General features: G+C 39.2%; 1 protein-coding gene across 2 annotated transcripts; it reads right to left on the minus strand.

Moving 5' to 3' along the window:
* Positions 1 to 1,477: 1,477 nt before the first annotated feature.
* LOC126624661 (uncharacterized) lies at positions 1,478 to 11,534 on the minus strand. Of its 2 annotated transcripts, none has more exons than XM_050293745.1 (2): positions 10,437 to 11,534; positions 1,478 to 9,207 (listed from the first exon to the last, which is right to left on the minus strand). In XM_050293745.1, exon 2 carries the CDS (start codon positions 9,195 to 9,197, stop codon positions 6,435 to 6,437), a length of 2,763 nt encoding a protein of 920 aa, XP_050149702.1. In that variant the 5' UTR covers positions 9,198 to 9,207; positions 10,437 to 11,534; the 3' UTR covers positions 1,478 to 6,434. The 2 variants fall into 2 exon arrangements, with proteins under 2 accessions (XP_050149702.1, XP_050149703.1); XM_050293746.1 differs by lacking the exon at positions 10,437 to 11,534 and having other exon boundaries at positions 1,478 to 8,485; positions 8,588 to 9,690.
* Positions 11,535 to 12,709: the final 1,175 nt, after the last annotated feature.

Below are 12,709 nucleotides of genomic sequence, written 5' to 3' on the forward strand. Positions count from 1 at the left end.
GAACGGATAAAATCACGTATCTATAATCCGCCGGATCCTTTTCCCCTTTCAAGTTCCAATAGGGCCAAAGAGGTGGAGTAGGTGTATACATAATGATATGGTGTGACAGTAAGACCCACAAGCAAACCAGCAGGACCATTGTGATAATGACACGTGGGAAAGTACACTCAAACATGAGAGATCTTCCTATTCGACGGTCGAGATATATTTACAGACCACGGCGGTATTCCAATTTTTAATCAACCACACAAAGCTATGCACCACATGACCTGCCTGATAGACGTGGAATATTGACATCCTTAACGTCTCGGCTGTACGTAACTCTTTCCTGACAATCATGCTACAATGCAATCTTACTAAACGTATATTATAACACGTGTATGCATATATTGGTATTATATGCTAAGTTAGAATCCAATTATATATTGTAAATTTATCTTATAACACGTAGATTAAAAACAATGCAAGACGACACACCAAAGCATTTGTCCACTTTGACCAAAGTAAGAATAAATAAAAATAAAAGATTTGTCGAGGGATATAAATTGACATTACGTGAAATCCAGAGTCCTGATGCGTAAAATAAGTTAACACACAAAATTAAACCCTCTTTTTATCAAATGTAGTAAAGTATGTAAGTAGGGATCGTTCTAGGCCGGGGATTAGGAGGGATTGCTAAACACTTGAAAACTGACTTAAAAACATAAACACAAAATTTAAAACACTAAACTAGACTCAAAGAATGCAAAACTATACTTTAAAATACTTAAACAAACATAAAACTCAAAACAGCAACCTAATGACTCAAAACCGCCTAAAAACCACTTTCTGGGCAGTTTTGAGAACCTAACAAGAACTTGGACGAAGTTGGATGAAAACTTGAATCAACACACTTAGAAACACAAATCAAAACACTTTCTAACTAATCTAAGACTTCAAAATAAAGGGGGATTTGTTTTGGATGAAAATTGAAAACAAAACAGAAACTTTAAAACAAAACAGATTGTAAAACGTTTTTGGATGAAAAGGATGGATAAAAGGCTAGTTAGGAGGTTCTTCTCCACACATGACACACTTGCAAACAAAATGATTTTCAGTTGTTCTTTCAATAAATTATGAAACTCAACACCCCAAGTTAATTAGATACGCTTAAATTAACCTTCAAGTTCTCCTTAAGTTAATGAATTGGATGGAAAAGCGCATACAACAATTCAAAGCATTCCTCAAAGGTTCCTTACGTGATGAGCACAATAAAGATACAATCAAGAATCATGAAGCACAATGAGAACTATAAGTGTTGACGAGGCATTCGTTACTATGATGAGCATGAAACTAGTGCCAAGAATTCATTCAACGCGATCGTTTTCAAGCGACCTTCACTACTTGTGATTATAAGATTGTAACTATTAGGTGAAACTCCCTCATAATCTAGCATCATATTCATGCATGAAAACTAAGCGTGCACTCTCAATCAACATACACAAATAAGTTATCAATCAAGTAGATGAACGAATTGAATCCGCAACTTATGAAATAACAACTGAATGTAATCAAATCATATTGCAAGCATGTACATGGTTTCAAATCACCCCCCAACTAAGGGGGTTTAGTTCCTCATTCTTGCAATACAAAGATACATAAAATTAGACATTAAAATCAAAGGAAAGAAAACACCTAAAATGCTCCAACTTGGAAAGCAAGTGCATCAATGGATCTCCCTTCCTCCTTGTTGCGGCATGAAGCTTGTGGACAGATTTTTGGGTGGATTTATGGTGTAGAATGGATGGGGAATGATATGGAGGGGTTTAGGGTGAGTGTGGAAGAGTGTTTGATGGTTGGAAGGTGGTGGAGAACTAGGCAAAGAGGGTGGAAGAAGGTGGAGTGGTTGTTATGTTTTCTAGGCACTAGAATGGTGTTTTTGGGGTGTTTTGCTTCCTAGGGTGTGTATGGACGAATTTCTGTGATAAAATGATGAATATGGGGGATTGTCCTTTGGCCAAGGGGTGTAAACATGTATTTATAGGCCCCAAAAACCTTAGAAAATCAGGTTAGGTTAAGGATGAAATGCATGGTAATTTGTGTGTGTGGTGTGCAATGGTCCAAGGGTGAAAATGAAGTGATGATGCAAAGTGTGAAGGGTAAAATGGAGTGGTCTTGAAGCTAGGGAGCATGAATGATTGTGTACATTGCATAGAGATGGAAATGGAGGTGAAAATGTGTCAATAAATGGGTCAAAGGTGCAGCAACATGTGGTACACAAGGCATGGGATTCCAAATGTGAATGATGGAGCATCAATTGGTGCATGTAATGGATGTAAATGTTGTCTAAAATCTAATAAGTGAAGGGAACAAGAGGTATCAAGCAATTGAGTGTAATAATTAAATGAATTGAAGCATGAAATTAGAAATTATGTAGGGGACAAGAGTGATCAAGCATGGCATGGAATCCAAAGGGAATTCTATGTGGTTTGCATGGCAAGGAATGCAAGTTGGGGTGACAGATTTTTGGGCTATTTTCTTCATCTTTTGGACCATAATTCTTCATATTCTTGGCCTCTTTAGTTCTCAAATTCGTCCATCCACTTGGCCCATGCATTTGCTATCCATTCCAAGCCCGAAACATGCTCCAAAGGCCTCCAAAATGCATCTTCTTGCATACTTTGTACTTAGAGTCTGAAAACACACGAAAATGACTTTAAACATTAAAATAACTAAGGAAACACGACATAAATGCACAAGAACAAGCCAACTAAGTCGCATAAATATGCTCCTATCAAATTCCCCCACACTTAGCTTTTGCTAGTCCTCGAGCAAAACAAAGAGATAAAACGAAACAAAACAAATAAAACACAACCTAAACCTTCCAACATTTGCCTCAGGGATTTCCAATGCACATGACATGTTAAAAATCATTATCCCCACAGATTTGAGTCATCTTTACACTTAAGCACATACTTAATCATAGTCACCACTTACTAGTTCACAATTAATCAATTAAAACAATGTTTTTGATGTAGTAACATGCCTTAGAGAAATCACTCAATTCCTTACAAGATATGAACTCAATTTTCACTCAGATTTTCTAACTACACACCCTATACTAGTTATATGTGAGAAGATTGATGTAGATATGAAAACGAACGCTCACATATATGTATCACAAAGAAAGCAATTTCTGGAGTTAATAAGCATGTTTAGATATGATCTCATGAATGGAATGCTACTACTTAGATGCGAGAACCAGTGACACCATATGCTCATACCAAATTCAAACTCCACATATTGAAACGCATGACACTCAAGATGAAGTTAAGGGTTGTAACGGGGCTTGGGGTGATGGCTAACAAATGAAGGATAAGGATAACAATCGTTCTTAAAGCAATAGCAAGTAAAGTAATGAAATTGAAACTTAGAATTCACTTAGATTGCAGAAATCAGCTTTTAGACACGAAGGGAAAATTCAGGCAATAATTAGGGCCGAATTCTATGTTTTGGACTCTTTCTTCAACAAGCAGCACTTTAAAACTTTTTTTTTTTTTTTTTTTTTTTTTTTCTCAACTCTTCTTTTCTTTTCAACAAGCATAATAACTCACACTTCCCCCACACTTGTTTTCTGCCATACATTAATCAAAAGAAATTCAATTTGAATCATGTTTTACTATGCTTCAAGAACAAGGGTATGGATGATCCTAAACTAGGCTAGGTAAGGATAATGTGGTTTAACAAAGAATGTAGGCTATCAAGGCTCAATGGGGTTAACTTAAACATATAACGATATGGGATACATGGCAGTTTGGCTTTGGTGGTGGTAACTACACAACTTCATCTTGAATATGTTTTATGCAAATCAATAGCATGCTTTGAATGAAATAGGCATGAGTTCTAGCATTTGGAACTAAATGATGAAACGCCTTCTAAGTAATAGCCAAGCAAAGAATAATGAGATCATGCAATGACTTTAGAAAACAAGAATGCACAGATTTTAACTCTCCAAATAAACGTTTAAGCTCAAGTCTCACAAGGTTGTAGCGTTAGTTTGAGTTCTTTCCTTCAAGCATGTTACAAAAACTAATTTTTTTCTTTTATGATTACATGTGATTTCATAAGTTATAACCACAACCACGCATAAATAAAGAGTAAATCAAACTTTCATCCATGTTTATAACTCTCTTTAACAGTCATGCAATTACAAACCGAATCCTCATCATTGTGTTGGAAGGTACCCTAAGACACAAATAAGCGCACAAAAACAACTCTTTTTTTGGATTTTCAAAAACAATTTTTCAAATTTTTATGAATTTTCGGATTTTTTATGTCAAAACACATTGAAACACTCCAAAACAGCTTAAAAAAATACTTAAAACAACAAGGAACAACACTAGAAGTAATAGGTGATAAATTTCTACGAATTTCATGCAAAACAATGGTTACCCCCCCACACTTAAATCAAACATTGTCCTCAATGTTTCAAGCATATACTCACACCAAAAACAAGCAAATAATAAACGACAAATAAACATGACAAATATGGCAAAGTAAAAACCAGACAGAGTAGAGTTTAAGAACGCAAATCTGGTTTTGGAGATAGTTGATCTTGTTGACTTTCCACAGCTTTACTCTTGAACGAGGTGATGTTGCAGTTCCTTATTTGTTCTCCAAGCAGATGTGGCAGCTTCTCTAGTTCTTCAGCTCGGACTCCTTGTGCTGGGTTGATTGTACGAGCTGCATTCTTCTCTGCTTGTTTCTTCTGTACGTTGTCTCCACATGCTGCTGGTATCATTTTCGCTTGCCTTATCTGTTCTTCAGGTAGATGTGGCAGCTTCTTTGGAAGTACATCAGCAGTGGAAGACGAGTACTCGAGAGCAATTTCTCCATGTCCTGCAGGTTAGAACAAAGACAAGGAAAAGGACATGGAGAATGCATGATATGAGATACTCTTGCTTTCAACCATTATGATATGAAATACTTTTGCTCTGGATGGGTTGTTTGCAGGGGTATCCCAGGGAATGAGAAATACAGAGTGACTTGAGAGGGTGTGTTGGAAATACATTCTCGGAGATGAAGAAGTGCTGAGAGGGTGTGCCTTTGCTGTGGAAGGCGAAGGTAGATACTTATAGGACTTTTCTTCACAACCGGAACTATTCCCTCACTCATTGTCGGCAGCCGGTGGATGGATGAATAGTACAAATTACGCGCTTTCTGACAAAGCTGCCCGTAATTTCCGCAAAGCTACCAGTTGCATGTGACGAGTGACGACACGTCTGGACAATTTGATCTTTTGAAATTCGGTGTTCGGCTCGCGGTTTCTGAGCAAGCCCAGCCTTTAAGAAATGAAACGCCTCTTTTGAGAAAAGAATCCGACTTTTGAGAAAGGAGCCCCGACTCTTCGATTTGCGAGAGGACGCTTCTCTGAGGAGCACCTCTTTGATTTCTTCTTTTTATAGAGGCGTTAATTTTGTTCCACAACACACTTGAGCTCCCTCCTGTAAACACTCCCCTCTTGCACTTGTTTAATCTTGATCAGTCATCCTCTCTTCTTTCTTCACCACCTCTGAAAATGTCTGGCCCTTCCGATCGTCGTTTTGACTTGAACCTTGGTGAAGAGGCAGCTCCGCCTTCACCAGACAACATATGGCGCCCATCCTTCATATCCCCTACCGGTCCCCTTACCGTGGGGGATTCGGTGATGAAAAATGATATGACAGCTGCGGTGGTGGCCCGGAACCTTGTCACCCCCAGAGATAACAGACTGCTCGCTAGACGGTCTGATGAATTGGCGGTTAAGGAGTCTCTGGCTCTTAGCGTGCAGTGTGCGGGTTCTGTGTCCAACATGGCCCAACGCCTATTTGCTCGAACCCGTCACGTTGAATCGTTGGTGGCTGAAATACAGAGTCTCAAAGAGGAGATTAGAGGACTCAAGCATGAAAATAAACAATTGCATAAGCTTGCACACAGTTATGCCACAAACATGAAGAGGAAAATTGACCAGCTGCAGGAAACTGATGGTCAGATTTTACTTGATCACCGGAGGTTTGTGGGTTTGTTCCAACAGCATCTGCCTTCGTCTTCTGGGGCGGCACCGCGTAGTGAAGCTCCAACTGATCAACCTCTGATACCTCCTCCTTCCGTGGCCCCACCGACTACTGAGACTCCGCCAACTACTGCGACTCCGCCGACTACTACGACCTCTCCCAAGCAGCCTTTGTGAAGGCTCTTCCTCTTGTATTATGTTATGTTTCTTTATTTCCCAGATTCCTGTTCATTTCATGAAGTTTAATGTCAAAAATCCCTTGCATATTTGTTAATATTTCAAAATAGAAAATCATAACCAAAAATAATTAAACAAGTAATAAAATTGACAATCAAGCAGAATAAATGGGTTGCCTCCCTTAAAGCGCTTGCTTTAACGTCTTCCAGCCGGACGATGAACACCTTCAAATCTCTTTGGAACCCACGGCATGCAGTGGGATATCCTCCACAACATGCTCCACAAAGTTCTCGTAGATTACATCCTTGAACGGAAATGGATAGTGATGTTTGTTGATGGGTGCGTTGTGTTGTCTAAGGTTCATGTTCATACGCCCACCATCGGGGATTTGCTTAGGTACCTGCACCAAAGAAGGGAACCACCTATCAACTTTAAATGGCATTGGATTTGGATTAGGTGGCTTACCTATGTGATGTGATGAAGTGGCAGCAATGTGAACATTCTTCCCCATGGTGCTTTCGGCCACTTTGAGCATTTTGAGGGCAGTGGCCGTATGGTCCTTGTACTCCACTCCAATTCCCTCGTCTTGCATGGTTCTTGATGCATCCTTCGTGCTTGGTGCTGAATGGTCCGGTCTTATCTTTTCAATTTTACCAATGGCACAACAAGAATGAACAACATTAGGAGTCTCAATGGATTCAGAAATTTTGAAACTAATCATGTCACCACCAAATGCCATAGTGACTAATCCTTTGGCCACATCAATCTTCGTTTGAGCCGTTTTCATGAATGGCCTTCCAAGGAGGATGGGCAATGAAGGGGCATGGTCCGATTCATCCATTTCGAGGACATAGAAATCTGCCGGGAAGATTAAATGATCAACCTGCACTAAAACGTCTTCCAAAACTCCCTTTGGATAAGCGTTAGATCTATCGGCCAATTGTATGATTACACCATCATTTTTCAATGCTCCTAAGTTCATAGATGCATAAATGGAATATGGCATAACATTTATAGAAGCACCTAAATCAAGCATGGCAGATTTGAAATGGGTATTACCAATGACACACGGAATTGTAAAACTTCCCGGATCTTTGCATTTGGGAGGTAGTTTATGTTGCAAGATGGCGGAGACATTCTCACTTACATGTACCACCTCTTTCTCCCGGACACGTTTCTTTGCTGTGCAAAGCTTCTTTAAACACTTGGCATACTTCGGGATTTGCTTTATGGCATCAAGGAGGGGAATGTTGACATGCACCTTTCTAAATGTCTCTAGAACATCTTTTTCCTCCTCTTCGTTCTTTGATTGCAAAAATCTGCTAGGAAAGGGGACATTGGGCAGATTAGTGTTCGAAATCACAACATTTGGAACATTCTTACCTGAGGTGGACGGATGGGATGTCTTAGATGGCTGCGGCATGGGTGATGGTACCCTTGTCGTGGGGTAGGTGTTCTCATCTTCTTCGAGTTGTATCTTCTCATCTTCCTTGTTTCTCACCTCTTTTCCACTTCGTAATGTGATAGCCTTTGCAGATTCGAAGCCACCCTTTGGATTGACCACCGTAGTGCTTGGTAACTTACCATTTTCACGTAATTGCCCCAAAAATTCGGCCATTTGGCCCATTTGCTTCTTCAGCTCATTAACCTCATTTGCTTGGTTCTGCATTCCCTGCGCCATGGTGGTTAGTAACTGATATGTTTTATCATCATTCATAGACGTACCTGGGTTAGTTTGGGAAGATTGTGCCTGAGGAGGTGGTTGTGGTTCCATTGGCCTTGGAAAGAAACTCGGGGGTTGTTGGAATCCACTTTGTTGGCCATATTGTGGTGCATCTCTCCATCTGAAATTGGGGTGATCACGCCATCCCGGGTTGTATGTATTGGAGAAAGGATCATTCCTTGGTTGGTTTTGATTCCCATAACCCACAGCATTGGCCGATTCCCATCCTCCATTCTCAATTAATTTAGGGCATTGATCAGATTGGTGTCCTTGAATGGAGCATACACCACAGATTGTAGTTCCTTGCGTTTTGGGGCCTTCAACCAACTGCGATAACATAGACGTAAGGTTAGCCATTTGGGATTGTAACTCAGAAATAGAACTTACCTCATTGACATGATGTGGCCGTGGGGTGTCTCTTTGCCCAACACCTTCATATTGTTGTGCATTGAGTGCTCGATTCGCAATGAGAGTTTTGGCATCCCTAGGTGTCTTATCCACTAGAGCTCCTCCCGCGGAAGCATCCAACATTTGCCGTTCAAGTGGTAAAAGACCTTCGTAAAAGTATTGAAGAAGTAACTCCTCCTTCATCTGATGCTGTGGACAAGAAGCAACAAGTGATTTAAATCGTTCATAATAAGATGGAAAAGATTCACCTTGGCTTTGCTGAATTCCACTTATTTTTTTACGAAGAAGAATGATGCGAGAAGTTGGGAAAAACTTCTCCAGAAACGCCCTCTTCATACTCTCCCAAGATGTAACTGTACCGGGAGCCAACTCGTATAACCAATCCTTGGCTTTGTCCATTAAAGAGAATGGAAAAGCCTTCATCTTTAAAATACTTCCGTCAACGGTAACTGGAGTCATACTTGAGCATACCATTTCAAATTCCTTCAAATGTTTGTTCGGATCCTCCATGGACAGCCCATGGAACTTTGGAATGTGGTGGAGCAAACTTGACTTTAACTCGAACTCTTCAGTTTTACCTTGAGCAGCCATGGGATATTGGATACACAATGGTGCGGCATTATCCAAACCCGAGGCGGCAAGCTCCTTGAGCGTACGGTTGTCCATGGCTATACCTTGCTCTTCTCCACCCACTTGTGTCGTGGCCTTCTCTTCAACCTCAACTTCTTGCTCTTCTAATTCAGGCTCGGGACTAGGAGGATTAGACTCTTGCAATTTCTTTTTCCTTCTCAAAGTCCTCTCAAAATCACCGTCAAAGTCGGAGATATGCTCACGAACAGGTTGTGAGCTACGGGTCATAAACTAGTACCTAAAAACAAAGAAAACAAAACAAATCAGCAACTTAAACAGAAACTTAAACAAAATACAATAATTCGAAAGAAAACAATCCAAGAGATTAGCAAAGTTGCTAATCCCCGGCAACGGCGCCAAAATTTGATGCGTAAAATAAGTTAACACACAAAATTAAACCCTCTTTTTATCAAATGTAGTAAAGTATGTAAGTAGGGATCGTTCTAGGCCGGGGATTAGGAGGGATTGCTAAACACTTGAAAACTGACTTAAAAACATAAACACAAAATTTAAAACACTAAACTAGACTCAAAGAATGCAAAACTATACTTTAAAATACTTAAACAAACATAAAACTCAAAACAGCAACCTAATGACTCAAAACCGCCTAAAAACCACTTTCTGGGCAGTTTTGAGAACCTAACAAGAACTTGGACGAAGTTGGATGAAAACTTGAATCAACACACTTAGAAACACAAATCAAAACACTTTCTAACTAATCTAAGACTTCAAAATAAAGGGGGATTTGTTTTGGATGAAAATTGAAAACAAAACAGAAACTTTAAAACAAAACAGATTGTAAAACGTTTTTGGATGAAAAGGATGGATAAAAGGCTAGTTAGGAGGTTCTTCTCCACACATGACACACTTGCAAACAAAATGATTTTCAGTTGTTCTTTCAATAAATTATGAAACTCAACACCCCAAGTTAATTAGATACGCTTAAATTAACCTTCAAGTTCTCCTTAAGTTAATGAATTGGATGGAAAAGCGCATACAACAATTCAAAGCATTCCTCAAAGGTTCCTTACGTGATGAGCACAATAAAGATACAATCAAGAATCATGAAGCACAATGAGAACTATAAGTGTTGACGAGGCATTCGTTACTATGATGAGCATGAAACTAGTGCCAAGAATTCATTCAACGCGATCGTTTTCAAGCGACCTTCACTACTTGTGATTATAAGATTGTAACTATTAGGTGAAACTCCCTCATAATCTAGCATCATATTCATGCATGAAAACTAAGCGTGCACTCTCAATCAACATACACAAATAAGTTATCAATCAAGTAGATGAACGAATTGAATCCGCAACTTATGAAATAACAACTGAATGTAATCAAATCATATTGCAAGCATGTACATGGTTTCAAATCACCCCCCAACTAAGGGGGTTTAGTTCCTCATTCTTGCAATACAAAGATACATAAAATTAGACATTAAAATCAAAGGAAAGAAAACACCTAAAATGCTCCAACTTGGAAAGCAAGTGCATCAATGGATCTCCCTTCCTCCTTGTTGCGGCATGAAGCTTGTGGACAGATTTTTGGGTGGATTTATGGTGTAGAATGGATGGGGAATGATATGGAGGGGTTTAGGGTGAGTGTGGAAGAGTGTTTGATGGTTGGAAGGTGGTGGAGAACTAGGCAAAGAGGGTGGAAGAAGGTGGAGTGGTTGTTATGTTTTCTAGGCACTAGAATGGTGTTTTTGGGGTGTTTTGCTTCCTAGGGTGTGTATGGACGAATTTCTGTGATAAAATGATGAATATGGGGGATTGTCCTTTGGCCAAGGGGTGTAAACATGTATTTATAGGCCCCAAAAACCTTAGAAAATCAGGTTAGGTTAAGGATGAAATGCATGGTAATTTGTGTGTGTGGTGTGCAATGGTCCAAGGGTGAAAATGAAGTGATGATGCAAAGTGTGAAGGGTAAAATGGAGTGGTCTTGAAGCTAGGGAGCATGAATGATTGTGTACATTGCATAGAGATGGAAATGGAGGTGAAAATGTGTCAATAAATGGGTCAAAGGTGCAGCAACATGTGGTACACAAGGCATGGGATTCCAAATGTGAATGATGGAGCATCAATTGGTGCATGTAATGGATGTAAATGTTGTCTAAAATCTAATAAGTGAAGGGAACAAGAGGTATCAAGCAATTGAGTGTAATAATTAAATGAATTGAAGCATGAAATTAGAAATTATGTAGGGGACAAGAGTGATCAAGCATGGCATGGAATCCAAAGGGAATTCTATGTGGTTTGCATGGCAAGGAATGCAAGTTGGGGTGACAGATTTTTGGGCTATTTTCTTCATCTTTTGGACCATAATTCTTCATATTCTTGGCCTCTTTAGTTCTCAAATTCGTCCATCCACTTGGCCCATGCATTTGCTATCCATTCCAAGCCCGAAACATGCTCCAAAGGCCTCCAAAATGCATCTTCTTGCATACTTTGTACTTAGAGTCTGAAAACACACGAAAATGACTTTAAACATTAAAATAACTAAGGAAACACGACATAAATGCACAAGAACAAGCCAACTAAGTCGCATAAATATGCTCCTATCAAGTCCCCATCTTGTGAGTCCCAAATCGAGAAGAGATTTTTTAGTGTGATCGGCATACGAGATGGTACATCATGTGTCATTACATAAATAGTAGGATATGTGTGTTACAAATTAATAACTTAAAAAATAAAAATTTCGACCACTTAGATAAAAACACGTAATGTACCACTCATGTTTCCGTCACAATTAGAGAGGTTACATGACTTGTTGGTTTTGAGATCTGGAGGACCACAGATAATTGCAACTACAAAACAGCGGATGGAATGGATGGGGACAAAGGTGGTCCAAGCCTGAGGATTGCATTTATACATTGTCCTCTGTCCTCTGTCCTCTATCTTCTGTCCTCTCTGGTTGGGTGTTTTGGATAAAAGTATAAAACCAACTAATGTTAGTAGAATAGTAGGATTTACAAATGAAACTTATTGTGTTTTCTTCACTCTTGATATCAAATTATATGAAAAGTAAATAATAATCGTCTTTCAATTAATCTAACTTCCTTTGTTCCGTTGGACCAACAAGGAAGTAATACATGGATGTTCACATGTTATCTCCATTGACTACGCCTTTCGACCTGATCTTAGGTCTTGACTCACCATTCGTAAGTGAACATTGCATTCATTAGTCAGCTGATGACCAAGATTTCAAATCCCTTACTAAGTAAAACTCTTAGGTCATGTTTGGTGACATAGGACTAGATTGGATAAGGGAGCATAATTAGGTTGCATTGGATTACATTTATTTAGTTTTTTATTTTATGTTTTTGTTTGATGGGTTGCATTGGATGGCATTGGAGGGGAGAATGGAGAGGGTAACATTAACTATCCCGGGTTTTGGGTCTTGGGTCTTGGGTCATGGGGTCGGAGTGGGTACGAGGGATCAGGTCGTATCCAATTCAAATTCACATGCGACTTAGTACTACGGAATAATGGTATTTTTCTTCACTTATAAGTGATAGGTCTTATGTTCAATTCATATCAAAGGCGAATTTGAACCACATTATTGCTAGTCCATTGTGAGGCTCTAAGTCCATCCCTTCACCTTAGTGTAGATAATCACTTGTTCAAAAAAAAAAACAAAAAATTCAAATTCAGATTTTTCTATAATATTTTTACTATAAGGAGAGAGGAGAATTCGAAATTGTTATAATAATTTACGAGAGGGAGCGGGAGTTT

This window comes from Malus sylvestris, chromosome 5 (assembly GCF_916048215.2).
Source record: "Malus sylvestris chromosome 5, drMalSylv7.2, whole genome shotgun sequence".
Classification (NCBI taxonomy): Eukaryota; Viridiplantae; Streptophyta; class Magnoliopsida; order Rosales; family Rosaceae; genus Malus; species Malus sylvestris.